Raw genomic sequence first — 17,365 nt, forward strand, 5'->3', positions numbered from 1 at the left:
GAGGGGTGTGGGACAAATAAACATCACCCTGGCTCTTGTAGAGCGTGTATGCAGTAAAGGACAGCATCACAGAAACTTCCAGACTGTCAACAAGCCCCCAAAGCACTTGAAGCCTTCAGGGAAAACCAAGAGTCTCAGCTGGGAAGGCCCGGGCCAGGAAGGACAGGGGCCGCTGTCCTTGGCCCGGGGGGACCTCGTGGTACCTGTGCTTGGGAACTCCCTGTGACTCGGGAACAGTGACATTCCTGCCAGGATGTAGGGTGGGGGGGGGGGGCGTGAAGGTGACAGGAATAAACCAAGCGTCACCATCGGTCAGGGCCGCTACGAGAACTCGTGGCTCAGGTACCAAGAACCGAGCACAGACCGTAGGGTCCGACAGCTTGTCCCGGGAGACCTTAGTCCCCATCCGTGCACAGGCCAGGACACCGCCATGCTCCTGCGCTGTCGGGAGGCGCCTTCCCAGATCCTCCCCCGCGGGGGGCCGGGTCCCTGGGATACTCACGTTCTTCCCCACGTCGTCCTTGGAGCTCATCAGGTCTTCCATGTCCGCTCGAAGCTGCTTGTTCTGCCTCTCGTACTCCTCCTTGGCCTCCAGGGCCTCCTCGAGGGCCCGCGCCAGGGACAGGGCTTTGGTTTCCTTCTCCCTGGCCTCTGCCTCCGCGCGGTCTCGCTCCTCTGCGTAGCGAGCAGAGATGTTCTTCTCTTCTGCTAACAGCTGCACGGAACGGTGTCGGGACACGTTAGAAACAACGCGAAAGCGACAAACACGCCTCCCATTCACTGTGTGTCTGACTTCCTGCTGAGCCCCCTACTGTGGTTCATGGGCGCCATTTCTTTCTGCTTTTCTCCCTTTCCAATTTTCTACAAATACGTATAAACACGAAGATTATTTTAAACCACGACAACAAGAGCGTCTGCCAGGAGGCGGCAGCGTGTGGCGCTGGCCCTGGGACGCAGGGACGCAGGGCCCACCTGGTCGAACTTCTTCTGCTTCTTCTCCAAGTTGGAGGCGATCTGGCGCTGTTGGTCCAGGTCCACCGTCAGGTCGTCGAGCTCCTGCTGTAGGCGGTTTTTGGTCTTCTCCAGCTTGTCGTAGGCCGAAGCCTTCTCCTCCAGGCGCTGGCCCAGCGCCTCCGCGTCCTTCAGGAGCTTCTTTCTGGCTTCTTCCAAACTTTCAATTGTTCCTAAGTCATCGTCTACTTTCTTCTTGGTATCGGTCAGCTGGTTGTACGGGAAGGGAGACCCACGTTAAACAACGCCAGTGACTTTTACAGGTGAGGAACAGAGAAAGCTCGTTTTCCATATTTGGAGAAAAGACGTATAAATCAATACGTGACTGCGAGCAAACGAGGCTCAGACTGTAACGGTGTCTTAGCTCATCATCGTTAAGAGGATGGCTGGTCTGCGTCCTTGCACAGCGGACCCAGTCCGAGGTCACTGTCGAGGCTTCCCACACCCTCCCCGGAGTACCGGCACTTGGCTGGGTCAGAGAACACGCTTACGGGGCTTAGTTTCGTACAGCCTACTTAACCGTAGGACGGAGAGGACGTTAGTTAGTCGCTGAGCGCACACCTCCAGGCCCCCGCGGCATCCGCGGGCACACGCGCACCTGAGACTGCAGGGCCAGCACTTGTTTCTCCAGGTTCTTCCTGGCCTCCTCTTCCTCCTCCTGCTGCTCCTGGAGGCCGTTCTTCTCCTCCTCCAGCTGCCGGATGCGACTGCTCAGGTTCAGCTTTTGGCGCGTCTCCTCCTGAAGAAGCTCCTGTTTATTTCACAAGAGGTCGATACCGGAGTTACATCGATCACTGAACAGAAACACCTTTCTTAAAAACAAAGTCACGGCACAAAAAACACAGCGCCTCAGTGGGTCACAACTACCCCGTGATCTTAAGAAACAGAAATGATTTAAAAACACGCCTGATAATTTTATAGACGATCTTAACAGAAATATTGCTTTTTAAAAATCCTGTTTTAAATGTTTATTTGTTTTGAGAGAGACAGTGAGCGACCGGGGCGGGGGGTGGGCAGAGGGAGAGAGAATCCCAGGCGGGCGCCTACGTGGGGCTCAAATTCGTGAACTGCAAGATCACGACCTGAGCCAAAATCAAGAGTCAGGCACTTAACTGAACCACCCAGGCGCCCCCCAAACACTGCTTTCAACTTGTCCTTGAGGAACAGCAGTGCCGTTCACCGCAGGCACCCAGGCCAGGAGCTGAGTGGCCCGAGACGCCTCCGTCTCCAGCATCTCCGTACTTTTGGCAGACCTTTCTCCCCACTCCTCTGTCCCTTAGTTGAGGCACTTGGCATTTCTCATTATGCTTACCTCCAGTATCGGGCAACCCGTCAGCTGTCTGTCCTTTACAAACTTCCTGCCAGACTGATTCCCGTGACCCGCCCCTGGTCTCCCATAGTCTCACTGACCGGGATGTGCCCTGTCACAGTGTAAGCTCCAAGAGATGTTTACCCCTGTATCCCCAGCACCTAGCAAATCAACGTTCTTATAAAGTTAGCACATTTAATAAAAAGAAGATGTGAAACTCCAAGAAGAAAGTGCTGCGTTATTTTCATATCAAAGCTGTCATCCTAACTTCTGTCTGACGTGAAGACATCCCTAACATGTTTCGATAAGAAGGCCTCAACCTACCTTTTTATGAAATGGACTATTAGGTCAGTGTAACGTAATTTCGACCACAAAAAAACATTCTTATTTAAAACAGCCGGCTATACTTGTGTGCGCAGTAGGACCGCTGCTCAGTGAACCATGTTCCAGGCGGTGCCCGCTGGTGCCCACAAGCCTGCCAGACGCTGAGGGCTCTGCGTCCAGATAACTGAGCCCCAGAGACTTCCTGAGCATCAAGGCCCGTTAGGATGTGCAAGATGGCTCCAAATAAAAGTTGAGCACAAAACCAGAGATGGTAAGAAAGCAATTGTGGGGCTGGCCTGTTCCACGGACTTGTAGATTACAGAACCGGCGGAGCTGTGACCAAGGGCCTTCACCCCCCAGAATACCTGTGTGTCCTGTAGTTGAGATTCCAGACTGGCTGCGTCCTTGGCAAATTTAATACCCTTCTTCTCGGCTTCTTCCAGAAGCGTGGAGACATTATCCAATTCATTCTGCAAGGAGGAAGGAATACAAGATTCAGCGTGATGCGACAGGAAGCAGACAGAAAGGTCCGGCCTCACCACTCTTCAACGCACACAAATACAGCAGTGTTTCCGGGGGAGGAGGAGGGATCCTGAAACCCCCAAACCCAAGGAGGACTTCCATCACAGGCGATGCCTCCCAACAGTGCCCACAGAGGCAGGCACCGTGCCAGCCGCCGCAGACAACGTCAGAGTCCCTGCTGGAAGGACAGGGAGGAATGTAACGGCAGAGCCCGTGCACGGAGCGCGGTTCTCCGCATTCCTGCTCACCGTCTTGTTTTTTATCATGAAGAAACAAAGATTGCACTAAATTCTCTCTCTGGCTCCTCTGCTATGTGAAGAGGCTCCCAGATCAGCAGGCACTGTTATTTAATCCTTTTTCACACTGAGATGCATTAACCCTGTGTTAGGGGTGCAAGTAAATTCCTAGTCTTCTAGAGTTACAGGGATTTAGAGGAGTGTAAGTTCTCGTACCCCATCTAAAGTTCTTTTTAAGCTTAAAAATCTGGTGGTACAGATTTATCAGGAATATTTAGCTATAGTCTTAAGGCCAGATTTCATAACGACGTGGTAAAAACATTGTTGCTTTTTCGTCCTTCGTGGGGCTCTAACCTGCTCCTCCCCCACCAAATCCCCACAGTAGGAGACCTTTTGTAATTCTTTGTGAGCGGAGCAGGTAGTGGGGAGAAGGGTAGGGACGACAGGTGGCCCTTCACTCCGGTTTGACCCTCGGTCGCATTAGCGAAGGGAAGGTGCGCAGAGGGCGTCTCCGTACACGTAAGGCAGGCCAACGACATTCCTGTTTTTACTCGTTTTAGCAACATCCTCTGGAGAGGGCACGTGCCAACAGTCTTGGCGACAGTGTGGTGGCGGAAGGCTCTGGACTCGCCAGAGACAGACCTCCAGCCTTCAGCTCGGGCTCCGTCACCTGCAGGGGAGCGGCCAGACGGCAGCCAGCTCCTCACCTTAGCTTCACGTTCCTCATCAGCCCGACGCGCCCAGGGGGTGACGTAAGGACGGAAGGAGAGAGCGTCCACAGGCGCCCACGAGGGTCACTTGCCTCGCCTCCCTGCCACCCGGACGGTAACGTATGATGACGTTAGTAACACTGTGTAACGGCCTCTCTCTGGAGAACACCTCCCCGGACAGGCAAGAGTTAACAGGGAGGCCCGAGACCGCTCCCCTTAGAAAGGCCTGTTGGCAACGCCGGCCCGGCCCTCGCCCGGCCCTCGGAGAGCGCCTACCATTCCCTAAAATAGAACGGCTCCCCGGGCCGTTTGCACAAAGCGGCTCGTGTAAACACCGTGCCGTGTGCCGGACGCGTGCCTGCCTTCTGGGAGTCAGGCAGTGGGGCCGTCGGGACCAGCCCCCAACCAAACCGCTGGGCCCCGAGGCTCCGCGAGCTTCCGCGTGGAAAGGACGGCCCACGTGCCGGCCCAGCTCCCTGCCCCCAAGGGGGCCTGCTGGGAGCTCGCACCTGGTTTCCTCAGGGCCTCCCGCCTTTTCCCTTTACTGATTCGCTCTGTATCCTTTCACTGTGATAAATATGGCCGTGGGCAGGCCCCCGTGCGGAGTCCTGGGAGTCCGCCCGGTGGTCTCGGGCGTCTGGCATAGCTCGGCTCTGGAAGCCGTTTCTAGTGCAGCACCACGGGACGTGCGTCTTTTCTCACCCGCAGACATTCATCTATCGTCTCGTCTTTATTGGTGGCGTAGGATTCCACACTTGGACATGAAAGTTATTCCAATTACGCTCTTTCGTACACGTTCCTGCAACGAGCATTCTCGGAAGCAGAGTCTGTGTGTGACCCTTACCTCCCTGGGTTACGTTACTAGACATCACGCTATTGGACCGTACGGTATCCTATACGTACACGTGTCTTTGTCTTTCGTATGTATGCGAACTGTCTTTTCTTTTTCAGGATTTTAATTTTGTAAATATTTGAGAGAGCGCGTGGGGGTGGGGGAGAGGGAGAGAGAGAACAAGTGGGGGAGGGGCAGAGAGGGAGGGAGGGAGAGGCTCTGCACCATCAGGGTAGAGCCTAAAGAGGGGCTCAAACTCACAAACCATGAGATCACGACCTGAGCCGAAACCAACAGCCAGACGCCTAACTGACTGAGCCAGCCAGGCACTCCCAAGATTTTACTTTTAAGTAATCTCTACACCCAGTGTGGGGCTTGAACTCACAACCCTGACATCAGGAGTCACACACTCTACCCACTGAGCCAGCCAGGCGCCCCAGGGTGTTCATATTTTTAAGGCCCGTGACACCAAAACTGCTGACCTGTTCTTTAGAAAACATTGTCTCAATTTATACCTGGACCAGCAGTGTATAAAAAATCCAGTTTTCGCAAGTTAGCACCAACACTAGGCACCCGTTTCTGCGCCCACTGCCCCACTTGTCTTACTGACTGGTCTAACGGAGCAGCTGAAGTTGTGTTTAAAGCCCAAAGCTATACCCACTGTTCAGTGTGGGATTTACTACAATTAAGGCCAATTTGTGCTGTCCGTCCCTGAGATACCTAGTAGGACTGAACCTAAACACACCACGCACCCCTGACGGCAGCGGTCCCCAAGGGGCTCGACAGTTGCGGACAGGCCGCCGCGGGTGCGTCCCGAGTTGGGTTTTCCGGGCTCACCTGTAACTTGTTTGCTTTCTCGGCCAGCTCCACCCGGAGTCTGTCTCCTTCCGAGACCTTGGCGTGGAGCTCCTGCACCTGCGCGTCCAGTTTCTTCCTCTTGTGCTCAGACTCGGCCTTGACCTGCTGCAGCACCTTGACCTCACACGCCAGCTCTTTGTTGTCAGTCTCCAGGCCCTGCTTGTTCTTCTCCAGATTTGCCTTGAACTAGGAGGGGAGGGAAGAGAAATTTGCCAGTATTTTTAGAACACTCCATACAAGGCGCTGCTTTTTGTATCAGCAGGATGGTGCCCGATACCCGGGCTGCACTCAGCATCGGAGCGAGCGAATGAAAACCTCCGCTCTCCCCGAGCATGGAGATCTCTATGGAGGAAATGCCCTGTACTCCCTGCCCGGGGTAAGAGAGCCAGACGTGTGGGGGCTCAGTACGCCACGGAATTCATCCTGGTCAGCGTGGGGGCGACTCGGGGTACATCCCGTCATGTAATCATCCACTCGGGTTATCCTTTCTAGAAAACGTGTTCCGTTGAGAAAACTATTCTTAGTGAGGAGCTGAGACCCCTGTGGCTGGGGTAAGACTAACACAGGGGTGTCAGTGCCGGGGTGACCACAACAGGTTGCACGGCTGCAGGGATCGCCTCGTGGGGGGCCTGGGGATGGGCTTTTCAGGTGGTGCAGCTGGGGGTCGCGTGGGGGCTCTGGGGCCTGAGTGCCCGGCTTCACTCTGCCGTTCCACGTTCTGGCTGTGTGACCCTCGATTAGTTTCCTGACCCTGCCGGCCTCAGTTTCCTCATCCTCTGAACGGAAATGACAGTCGAGAGTCTACCGCACAAGGTTGTGGTGACGGTTAAAGGCAACGCACGCGGTGTACTGAGCACGGTGACAGACACATGCAAATGTGCACGTCCAGTCAACGTTAATACCGAGAGCGCACGTGTGGACCCGCGGAGGACAGAAGGGGGCCCCGGAGCGGGAGCAGAAGGCACGAAGGAAGGGCGACGGGGAGGAATGGGGAAGGACGCCCGTCTGCCCCGGGGGTCAGCGGGGGGACGAGCTGCTGTGTTGTCAGGACGGAAGCCTGTGTGAGACTCGGGACGGGGATGGCAGTGAAAGGAGGGCGACACCGCGTGTGGTGGCTTCAGACCGCCAGAGGCGGGAGGAAGGAGGAGAGCATGAGGGACACGTGAAATGGCCACGGGGCCTGGGGACCGGCTGGCCGCAGATGGGGACAGGCACAGAGCGCTCAAGGGTTTTGAGCGTGGCCATCGGGACGGGGGGCGCTGGTGGAGGGCAGCCCTGGGAGGAACGGGATTGGAGACGGCCGCCGGGTCCCCCCGGTTATTGAAAAAAACAACAAAAAGTCAAGGGCCCGTGACCCCTCGGGTATGCAGCGCCCTGCGAGCTGCCGGCCGTGTCAGCCCCCACGGCCGTGCCGAGGCCGGGCTCAGCACCGACTGGACGGATGTGCGCCCGATGGCTGATCTCCTGCAGGACACGGGCCCACGCGCCTGCCCCTCTCACCCTCTTGGCCTGTTCCAGCTGCTCTGAGAGCTCCTCCAGGGCTGTGGCGTGTCTCTGTCGCATGTCCTGGATTTGGGCTTCGTGGTTCCTGGTCTCTTCCTCCAGAGCCTTCTTCAACTCTGCCACCTCTTGTTCACGTTTGGTGCTAGACGGACACATCGTAGAGAAAGCGGCTCAGAATTAACCGACGGACCGACTTAGAACACGATCAAGCACACAGTGAAGCTGTGGTTTTGTCTCACGCAGAACATCAGTCTCCCCCCGAGGCGACGGACACGGTGTGATGCTTCCCAACTCCGCGACCCCGCACGACGTTAACCCTCAACCTCGGCTTCTGCACCCCCAGCACGAGGGTCACAACCGAACCCTGGCCTCACGAGGCTGTGAGGGTCACACGGGGGAAGTACTGGGCACAGGCCCTGGCCTAGAACGGCCCTCACTATATTTGGGGTGTCGCCATCGTCACGCAAAAGATATCCCCTCAGTTCCTTTGATAACTATCTGGTCTGGTAGGTCCCGGAAAGCCGTGTGTCTGCTGTGACCCTGGGGATCCCTCCAGAGAGAGTTCAGCTCCCCTCAACTCCTCCGTCTGACGTACGGTCAGACACAGTGCTCGTCCTTACGGTCACCAGACGGTGGCGGGGGGCAGGAGCTGGTTAAGGCCAGATGGCCAGCTGCCTGCCACAACCCCAGCGGATGTCTCACTGCAGCTGGAAAAGGTGGGTCCCCAAGTGGCTTTCCAGAGCTAAGGGTGGGGGAGGCCGCATCACAGGACGGCGCGTCCCAACGGAGGCAGGACTCTCCCCGTCCCTGTGACATAGCTGTAGTTAGGATCCTGAGATAAATCGAGGTCTGCTCTAACCTGCATTTAGGGAACGAAGATCATGTTAACATTAAACATCTTTACGTGGTTTTCCAGCGTTTTTGTCATTTGCTGCAACAGGTGTAGGGTGGTGACCTCGCTAACTGGAAGAAGACTTCACAGATCTGTCCGTCCCAGTGCCATCTTTACCAGAAGCATAGAGCTTGATGAAGCCCGAAACCAGCACGGCAAATCCCACCCCCGCGCAAGCTGCAGACATCAGGGTTCAGAGTGGCTGGGACTTTACGACCGGCCTGAAGAACTCTGGCAAACTCGCTGGCAAACTCGCGCCGAGGTTCAAGCGCATCAGCAGTTAGGATGGGGACTCGGGTGCTGACCCGGGGCACGTTCTCCTCCCTTGACCGGTGCTCACAGGCAGCCGGACAGAAGGGATCAGAAGATTCTCTGTGGTCTCACTGGGCTCGACCCTGGGGGTGGGGGCCTGTCCCTGAGTCTCCTCGAGGGGAAGGACTTGGTAGAGGGGGGAGGTCGCCAGACGTAAGCGTCAGCCCGGCCAGGCCGGACACCGCATCCGGCCACTTTGGCCCTGTGAATGATCCGTGCTGTCGGCCATCACACGGCAACGTCATTTCTCCCGCTAGCGGGGCACGGTCCTCCGGGTACGAATTCCTACATGAAACCAGGAGTCTTGCACGGCCCCCCCTCCAGGCTGAGCCACCCAACTGTTTTTCGTCTTTCACGGGAAGTCCTCCAGAGAGTTTGTGCCAAGTTTGGTTACTTTCACATCGACCCGGGGAAACACGCACGGGGAGGAGCCGGTGGGGAGGCAGGGGGGTCCTTGGTCAGAGCGGCTCACGCCAGCACCAAGACCCCGGAGCTGCGGACAACCGGAAGTCTTCACAAAACGGCACCCACGAGCGCTACGTTTGAGCCTGTCCCTGGTTTTAATAAACGTGCGCATGTATCGACTTGTTTATTTTCAAGAGGGGAGTGGGGAAAAAGGACCGGAGCCTTTTTTTCTATCGTGGTCAAAAAACCAGCTGAGAATTGAGAATTGACAATTCAATAAGGTCTAGTTCAGTGGTTTCCAGATTAAAAAAGAATTTTTCTTTGACGTTGGTTTTTGAGAGAGAGACAGTGCAAGCGGGGAAGGGGCAGAGAGAGGGAGACACAGAATCAGAAGCAGGCTCCAGGCTCTGAGCTTTTGTGACAGCACAGAGCCTGACTTGGGGCTTGAACTCCGGACCGTGAAACCATGACTTTAGCCAAAGTTGGACGCTTAACTGGCGGAGCCACCCAGGCACCCCCGTTGCCATATTTTTAAAAGCAGACCTTCTACTGGGAAGGCCGGGACTTAACCCGGCCGACAGCAGGGCTGTTCTGAAGAGGGGGAGGAGGCCTGGGCCAGCCTGGCTCACGTGGGCTTCGGCTCTCTCTGGGGACGTGACCTGTCGTCCCTGCCGTGGTCTTACGTGTTCATGGGCAAAGCCCCAGACACATCGCGAGGCTCCTCCATCACCGACCACTCCCTCGCCGACACCCACTATCTGACAGCCACTTCACCTTCAGAGCGGCCTTCTCTGCAGACCCGGTGACGTCCCCCTTTCCAGATACCCCCCCCACCCCGCCGGGTGAACACACGCTGGTCCTTCCCTACCTCCCTGACCACACCTATCTTCACAGGTGACTCCCCTCCCGCCCTTCGTGTTTCATTCCAGGCCTTAGCTCAGCTGCCACGTCAGAGCGAGGACACCCCGGAGAAGCGAGCAGAGGGGCGTGTGCGCGCACGTGGGTGCAGGTGTGCATGCCTCTGTTTGCACGCGGCCGGCCGCGTCTACCAGTCCCTCACGCCCGGGGAAGCTGGAGTCTTGAGGAGCAAACAGACGGGCGGGAAGAGGCCAGGGCAGCAGTCTGGGAGGTCACAACCCGGCGGCTGACCTGAGGACACGACCGAGTGCCGGCAGGAGCCCCAGTCAACCCCTCCCCTGGGCCGCCTCCCACTCGCTGCTCCAGCTCCCTGCGACCCTCTGGGGGCGGCACACCGAGGCTTCCACACACCCCTGACTCTTCCCGCCTGCACTTGGCTGTGGCCTTGCCTGTCACACGGCACATGTGCCTCTGCCCTGCCTTCTTTTCCGTTTGGTAAACGTGAACCTCCCTTCTCTGCTGACCACGCCCACAGCCCCGCCCATCCTGTCTGACCCACTTGCCCCTCCAGGCTTCCGGGTCTGGTACAAAGCCTCCGCCCAACTCTCTGTGCACCTGCCCCTGGAGACGTCCGTCACGGAGTGTGGCTTTTCCCGATCCCATCCCAGCCCGCACACCTCAGTCTGCTGGTCCTTCCCCGCCAGCCGCCCCTCCCCCACCAGACACGGGTTTGTTTCTAACCACAGCTATCTCGTCCCTGTTCCTTGGCCATTATTGCCCGTCCCTGTTCCTTGGCCATTACTTCCCGGAGGGAAAGAAATACTCAGAACAACAAGGAAAGGAAAAGCCCCGTGTCCCCAAGGAGGCCACCGCGCCCGAAGCATTTCTGCCAGACGCCAGGGGGTGCCCGCCTGTGCGCCACTCACCGAAGTTCCTGCTGAGCCGCGGTGGTGTCCAGGGTGTCCTCCAGCTCCGTTTTCAGGGCCTCCAGCTCCTCACTCAAGTCCCGCTTCTGCTTCTCCGCCTTGTTCCGCGAAGCCTTCTCCGATTCGAAGTCCTCCTGCAGCTCGGCGATCTGGGCTTGCAGCTCGCGCACCACCTTGAGCGCGTTGTTCTTGTGGAGCGTCTCGTCGTCGCCCCTGCGAAATCGCCCAGCACGAGAAGGGCTCAGCTGGCGGCCGCCAGCGCCCCGGGGGGAACCCACCCCCACCGTGCCCCTCTGCGAGCGGACCCCGGTCACAGGTCCCTCTGCCCGTGGCCGGGGCTGGGCCTGCTGGGCAGGGGGAGGAGGCACGGGGGTCGATGACCTGAAGGCCCCAGAGCCAGAACCAGAAGCGGCAGCATCAGAACCGGAACGGAACCCTGCCCCCTTTCCAGAGAGCTGCGGTTTTCCATTAAAAGGACAGACAAGCTCATTTTAATGATCAGAATATAAAAAAAATCGCTCCAGAGTAAAATGTTAAGAGCACACTGCTCAGGGCGGCAGTCCAGTCCAGCCTACAGTGAAGCAGCAAATCCGAAGAAGTTCTCGCAAGTCAGTAGGAGGCCTGCTGCCTTCACACCTGCTGTGCATGTTAGCTCAGTGCTGGCAGAGTTTCTGACTGGAGGAGCTGGGATACTTGGGGTGAGAGACAGGAATCCAGAATTCCAGCTCTCGCCTCCAAGAGGAAAGGCGGAACATCTGGCCAAAATGAGACCAACTGTGATAGAGGGCAGAAAAAGAGGTCTGTTTGTTATGAGATTTACTTGCTTATGATAAATGGTAAAGTTTAAGTTCTATGACCATGTAACCAAGTAATTCTTCTTTAGAAAGAAATATTAGATATAAATATATTTACTAGGCATGATTTCCATTCTAAAATGATTTAAAACTCAATAGGAAATCATGCCAGGAGCGAGGGGGATTCATTTTTTTCTTAATGTTTATTTACTGAGAGAGAGGGTGAGAGAGGAGGGGAAGAGACAGAGAACCCCAAGCAGGGTCCACGCTGTCAGCACAGAGCCCGACGTGGGGCTTGAACTCACGAACCGTGAGATCATGACCTGAGCCGCAATCAAGAGTCGGATGCTCAACCGACTGAGCGGCCCGGGCGCCCCTGGCGGGGGATCATTTCTGAAAAGGGGTTTCCCCTCAACTTCTAAAACACGCTGTGGAATTACTCTCTAACACACGGAGACCAAACGCTGGGTGTGGTAACAGGACTTCTGGGGGGAGTTTCCAGGGACCTCGGTGACCAGCGATCCCTAGGCGTGGACACCGATGGTGGTTCACGAGTGCTTCTTGCTGCCCCGACACAAGCCGTGGACTCCCGGCTCTTTCAGCCTCCTGTGCCACACCCGCAAGGAGACTACGTGTCCCCGTCTCGGGGTTTTCGTCGGCGCCCAGCCCCGGACGCTCTGCCGAGCGCACAGCCCGCGGTAACGGCCCCCCGCGGGGGCGGACCTGGCCAGCGCGCCCTGCAGCTCCTCCTCCTTCTTGGCCAGCTGGACCTTGAGCTCGTCGATCTGCGCCTGCAGCTCCGCGATCTGGTCCTGCAGGTCGGTGGTCTCTCCGTCGAGCTTTCTCTTGGCCTTTTCCAGCTCCTGACGGGTCTTTTCTTCCTTCTTTAAGCGTTCTGAAAGGCAAGGGCCCAGAAGCTCTTTAACCGACAAGTGACAGGCCACATGAACGAATTCGAGAGAGAAACCGACCCGAGCTGAAAATACGCCATTTCACTGAAAAGAGGCCACTGCCTTGACCCCACTGTGTCTACAGCTCAGTCGTCAGAAACCCACGGAGATCAAGCTGCAGGCGAGAGCGGTCGGTGGGAGGATGGTATTTTCAGGAAGAAACTGGGTGGATTCTGTCACTTCGTGGGAAGGGAGCCCACAGCCATCGCTGGGCCCAGGTTTGCAGAGGGGCTCAGCAGAGGCGAGGGCAGTGTGCCCAGAGCCCCATCCCCCTTCCCTGGGAGTTCCTGGCAGGACCCAGGACTACAGGTCCTGGGCACGGAGGCAGAGGACAGAGTGGGGGCAGGTGTCACAGTCCCGCGATGATTCTTCAACTACGCCAGCGCTCCCTCCCTTCCCAGGACTGTCCTCCAGCAGAGCCAGTGTGTGGGAAGGTGGAGACTGGGCACCACGGGCTGATCACACGGCCGAGACAGAGCAGGCACGTGTGCTCTGTGCTCCCTTGAGCGGAAGAGCCACGCGCTGGCAAAAATGGTTTATGAAAATCTCTCCCGCTGCCATCCTCTCTCGTCTGTGCTAAGCAACAGCGAGACGACAAAACCTGAGATAGGTTTTGAAAAACCCTCTCGTTTTCTCCCTACTGCGAAAGCAGTGCGCTGGGAGAGCGCGGTCACGGCCACGCAGGTGCTGTAGGGACACGTGACAGCCGGGCGTTGAGCGCCGTGCGCTGCTCTGACACAGACACAGGGTCGAGCCGCTGACACGGCAGATGCGTGGATGCCTCCCCAGCTTCCACCCTCTTTCCCGGGTTCTTGTGTAGAAAGCCAGGGTCCGCTCTGTAGACACCCTGGGATTTCCCAACACCGCTTCTGCCATCTCCGTGCGATGCGATTCCCCTCAGCGGGTTCTCTGTCCCCAACACTTTCTGTGGCAGTAGCCATCAGTCTCTTTGTGAAGTGAACCCTATACGCCCTCACGCAGCTGTCAGATTAAACACAAAGTCCACTGGCTTCTACGACTCAAACTTAGAGCCCCGCTGCGTCCATCAAGGGGGCAAGGCATTTCACCGTGGGATCTAACTTCATAAAATCAAAGTTTAGGTTAGCGCTACCCCATCATAAATACTTGGAGACTAGGCAGCAGATAATAACTCAAAATACGCCCATGTAATTGAATCCAAACTGATTAGTAGTCGGCACGCCCATTTTCCATTACCACATGTTCTGATTTAAGTAAAATCTAAACACTCACAAGCCCAGTCCCACGTTTCTCTGACCCCAAATACTAACCTTCTAAATCTGAGATCATCACTTCTTGCTTATTTCTGATTTTGGCCAAATTTTTGGCCTTTTCTTCCTCTTCAGCCAGCTGAGAGGAACACTCCGCGATGCGATCCTCCAAGAGTTTCTTTTCCTGAGTAGAAAGTCACCGCTTCAGCGAAGACACGCACAACCACGCATGGGGTGTGGTGTCACTCAGGAAACGGGCTTGTGGCACCACGTCCCCCCGTGGCTCCGATCGCTCCCGACAGGTGGGAGGTTCACTCGTGTAGGTCCCCCCCTGCGCCCCCCCCCCCCCGAGTCCCGCAGCCCACATGGAGCGCAGCTGTGCGTGCGCGGGCAGGACCTGGTCATCAAGGAGGGACCGATGCACACAGAACGTGCATGTTACACATCTGAAGGATCAGGAGGCTATTTGGTCCCAAGATCTAAAAAACTAAAGACTTTCTACCTTTACAAATCTATAGAAGTTGAGTGTTAGAAAAAGTAAGTAAATGAACCTGAACTCTTGAGAATTTCTTGAAGGAAGCCCCTTTCAGCGAGTCTGTCAACATACGGATTTCCCACATTCTAAAATCCACTTTTAAAAAATTTTTTTAATGTTTATGTATTTTTAAGAGAGAGAGTGAGATAGAGCACGAGCAGGGGAGGTGTAGAGAAAGAGGGAGACACAGAGTCCGAAGCAGGCTCCAGGCTCTGAGCTGTCAGCACAGAGCCCGACGTGGGGCTTGAACCCACTAACCGTGAGATCACGACCTGAGCTGAAGCCAGACGCTCAACCGACTGAGCCACCCAGGCGCCCCTCAAAAATCCACTTTTTAAGGAGGCTCCACGCCCAACATGGGGCTTGAACTCACGATCTCAGGCTCTACCCACTGGGCCAGCCAGGCACCCCCAAAATCAGCTCAGAAGCAGTCTCTTACTTTGATAAATTTGGAGTTTTGGTCCTCGAGAAGCAGGATCTCCTCCTCCATCTTCTTGGTCTTCGCCTCTGCCGTCACCTTCTCCAGCTGGAGTTTCTGGCGAGCCCCTTCCTCCTCGTCCAGCTGCTCCTCCAAGTCCTTGGGAAGCAGAGCACACAGTCAGCCGCCCCCCGCTCTCCACAGGACGCCACCACGCGCCCCTCCACCAAGGCGCAGGGAAGTGAAACGCTGAGGTGTGGTGAAACGCCGAACGGCAGGGGTGTTTTTTACAGACGTGAAGCACAGGGAAGAGAAGCAGACGTTTGCACCCACTGCAGGCTGCAGCCCAGCCCGGGTCTATCCTTCTGGAAGCCAATGTGGCAGAGGACAGCAAGCTCCGAAAACCAGCATTCCTTTCACACCGGCAATTTCGGGACATAGCCACAGGTGCGATGTACGCAAAAAGGTCATTTATAGTATCGAAGGACGGTGAACGTGCCACAAAATCTCTTGCTGAGTAGAGGGTGTATTTGTGAAGGGGAATAACCTAGGAATTAAAATTCGTATTTGAGAGAGGGGTGGTCTCGGCTCAAGCCTGTCTCGCTGCGTGAGCCCGTCCCCAAGTGGGGTGGGATTCTGGCGTGTGCAGTTTTCTAAGGTAAGACGCAGTTCCGTGTCCTGCCCTGCCTCATCGTATGTAGTACACACGTACGTTGTGGACCAGGGCTGTACGGACACATCCACGAACGGTCTGTTTACAAAACCTATCGTGGTTGACTCGGGAATGAAACCCATGCAAGAAACCCATTTTCTCGTGGAAAACTTCAAACACAGCGGCAGAACGAGCCGGAAGGGCGCACCCGTCGGCCCAGCTTTGACAAGCGTCGGACTCACGGCCAGTGTCCTCTCCTCTCTACCTCCGCGGTCCCCCTTCGCCTCTTGGGTTATTTTGCGGCAAATCCCAAACCTCATGTGTTACTGTAAAACCTTCAGGCCGTACCTCTAAAAGATAAAGACTGCTTAAAAATACATTTTTGGGGCGCCTGGGTGGCTCAATCTGTTAAGCGTCTGACTCTTGATCTTGGGTCAGGTCACGATCTCGCAGTTCGTGGGTTCCAGCCCCACGTTGGACTCTGCACTGACAGCATGGACCCTGCTTGGGATCCTCTCTCTCTCAAAATAAATAAACTTAAAATACATTTGTTTATTTGAACTGGAATCCAAATAAGGTTCACACACTGTGACTCCAAAGCCTCTAGAGACTCCTTGTTCTCTAGGCTCCCGTGTATCTCTGCCTGCCTTCCTTGCCATTTATTCGTTTTTGAACCAGAACAGGTCATTTGTCATACGGTTTCTTTCCCACAGTCTGGTTTGGTCAGGTGCATCCCTGTACCGCACGGTCCTAAATTCACAAAAGCAATGAACAGAGCAGTACATTCAGTAAAATTTCAACTATATCTGTATATCTGGTTAGAAATACAGGCAAGCAGAAAAAATGTCGGTAATGGGGGTGATGGGAGGGAGGAGACCAGAGGTGCCGTGTTCCCTAGGTTTTCTACAATAAGCGTTTATTGATACCGTAATTAGGAAATTCATCTTAAAATCAAACCAAAAACAGCTCCAGTTGTTTGGTTGAAAAAGGTACACATCAGAAGTCCCTCAAAGGCTCACAGGTCGGAAAGGAACAGAGGAGGGACCGACGAGGTTGAGTTTTCCCAGGGGCCATGCGGGGACCGCAGGACCTCTGATATTCTGACTTCTGGATAGGATTTCCTCAGATGGAGGAAAATGGGGAAAATAAAGAAAACAAAAAACAGAAAATAAAACCTATTACCATCAATATTTTTAGAATGCGTTTGAATGAACTTACATGTCACAAAATGAGACAATAAATTCAGAGAACAGTGCCAAAACCCAAGAGGCCCCAAAGGAATCTAGAAGGGAAGGGGAGGATAGGAAGTACAGAACAAGCAAAATGCAACAACTCTGCTCCCCCAGGACAGATCTGTTTTTCTGCACACGCTGAAGAAACACAGGCATTTCACACGAGGGTGTTAACAGCTGGAGCGTACAAAACCAGGCCTGGGGACGCTGTGGGGGAGGGACTCTGGGCACCCTCCCCCCACACGAATACACGTTATTTCTCAAACGAGCACATGCTCTTAAAAAGAAAGTCCCAACTATGGGTAACAGTACCACCAAGGAGAGCTCACTATTATCGGCAGAAACTCTAGGTCTCTGTCTGGTCCCACATAAAATCACGCGTATAAACTCGTAAGTCGCAGAAACGTATTTTGACGTCGATCTTCCCACACACACTCCTTAGTAATGCACTAGGGATCCCCATGACAATAAACCTCTTTTTACCTGTAATTGCACAGAACTGCCGTGGCCTAACACTCCTGACTGGTACATAACCAGCTGGCTTGCATCGATTTACGCTTAGAATAAAGTCCCAGAACTGGACTTGCTGAACGAGAGCGCACTTTTTACAGGTCTCGTGATCTTCTGCTAACCTATTAGGAGGCACCGGGAAGCCGAGTGCCTTGAAGGATGCAAAGTGTCCAGATGAGTTACTGCACGCGGTCTTTGCCAAGGAAATAACGTGAGATCTTCTGCGGTTTTGAGAATCGTCTGAATTGTCTGAGCTTTGCCAAGGTAAGCTATCAGGGGAGAGAAAATTCAAGAAGAGACCTGGACGAAAGTCTGGTGCTGGACCCACGAAGCAATGGTGGCTGAGA

At 55.3% G+C, this 17,365-nt stretch overlaps 2 protein-coding genes and 1 long non-coding RNA gene across 16 annotated transcripts in view; 2 read left to right on the forward strand and 1 right to left on the reverse strand.

Annotated features, from left to right (window-relative positions):
• NDEL1 (nudE neurodevelopment protein 1 like 1) overlaps positions 1 to 17,365 on the forward strand; it is a 100,045-nt gene that overhangs the window by 78,568 nt on the left and 4,112 nt on the right. The window contains exon 9 of one of the 6 annotated variants that reach the window (XM_023244693.2): positions 8,246 to 9,089. The exons of 4 other annotated variants lie outside the window; for them this stretch is intronic. In XM_023244693.2, coding sequence (XP_023100461.2) covers positions 8,246 to 8,501 — 256 coding nt within the window. In that variant the 3' untranslated portion in view covers positions 8,502 to 9,089. Of the gene's footprint in view, positions 1 to 3,962; positions 4,322 to 8,245; positions 9,090 to 17,365 lie in introns of those variants that run through there. One more of the 6 variants, XM_023244694.2, reaches the window with a different exon arrangement.
• MYH10 (myosin heavy chain 10) overlaps positions 1 to 17,365 on the reverse strand; it is a 131,178-nt gene that overhangs the window by 15,174 nt on the left and 98,639 nt on the right. For all 9 annotated transcript variants that reach the window (XM_023244685.2, XM_023244684.2, XM_023244686.2 and 6 more), the window contains 10 exons: positions 14,646 to 14,783; positions 13,732 to 13,855; positions 12,216 to 12,387; positions 10,699 to 10,911; positions 7,303 to 7,447; positions 5,782 to 5,988; positions 3,010 to 3,114; positions 1,610 to 1,762; positions 973 to 1,221; positions 503 to 715 (listed from right to left, as the gene is read on the reverse strand). In XM_023244685.2, coding sequence (XP_023100453.2) covers positions 503 to 715; positions 973 to 1,221; positions 1,610 to 1,762; positions 3,010 to 3,114; positions 5,782 to 5,988; positions 7,303 to 7,447; positions 10,699 to 10,911; positions 12,216 to 12,387; positions 13,732 to 13,855; positions 14,646 to 14,783 — 1,719 coding nt within the window. The remainder of the gene's footprint in view (positions 1 to 502; positions 716 to 972; positions 1,222 to 1,609; positions 1,763 to 3,009; positions 3,115 to 5,781; positions 5,989 to 7,302; positions 7,448 to 10,698; positions 10,912 to 12,215; positions 12,388 to 13,731; positions 13,856 to 14,645; positions 14,784 to 17,365) is intronic.
• LOC123381921 lies at positions 5,988 to 8,214 on the forward strand. The gene is made up of 2 exons (XR_006589497.1): positions 5,988 to 6,178; positions 7,452 to 8,214. It is a non-coding gene; the product is annotated as an uncharacterized LOC123381921 (long non-coding RNA).

This window comes from Felis catus, chromosome E1 (genome assembly GCF_018350175.1).
Source record: "Felis catus isolate Fca126 chromosome E1, F.catus_Fca126_mat1.0, whole genome shotgun sequence".
Lineage (NCBI taxonomy): Eukaryota > Metazoa > Chordata > Mammalia > Carnivora > Felidae > Felis > Felis catus.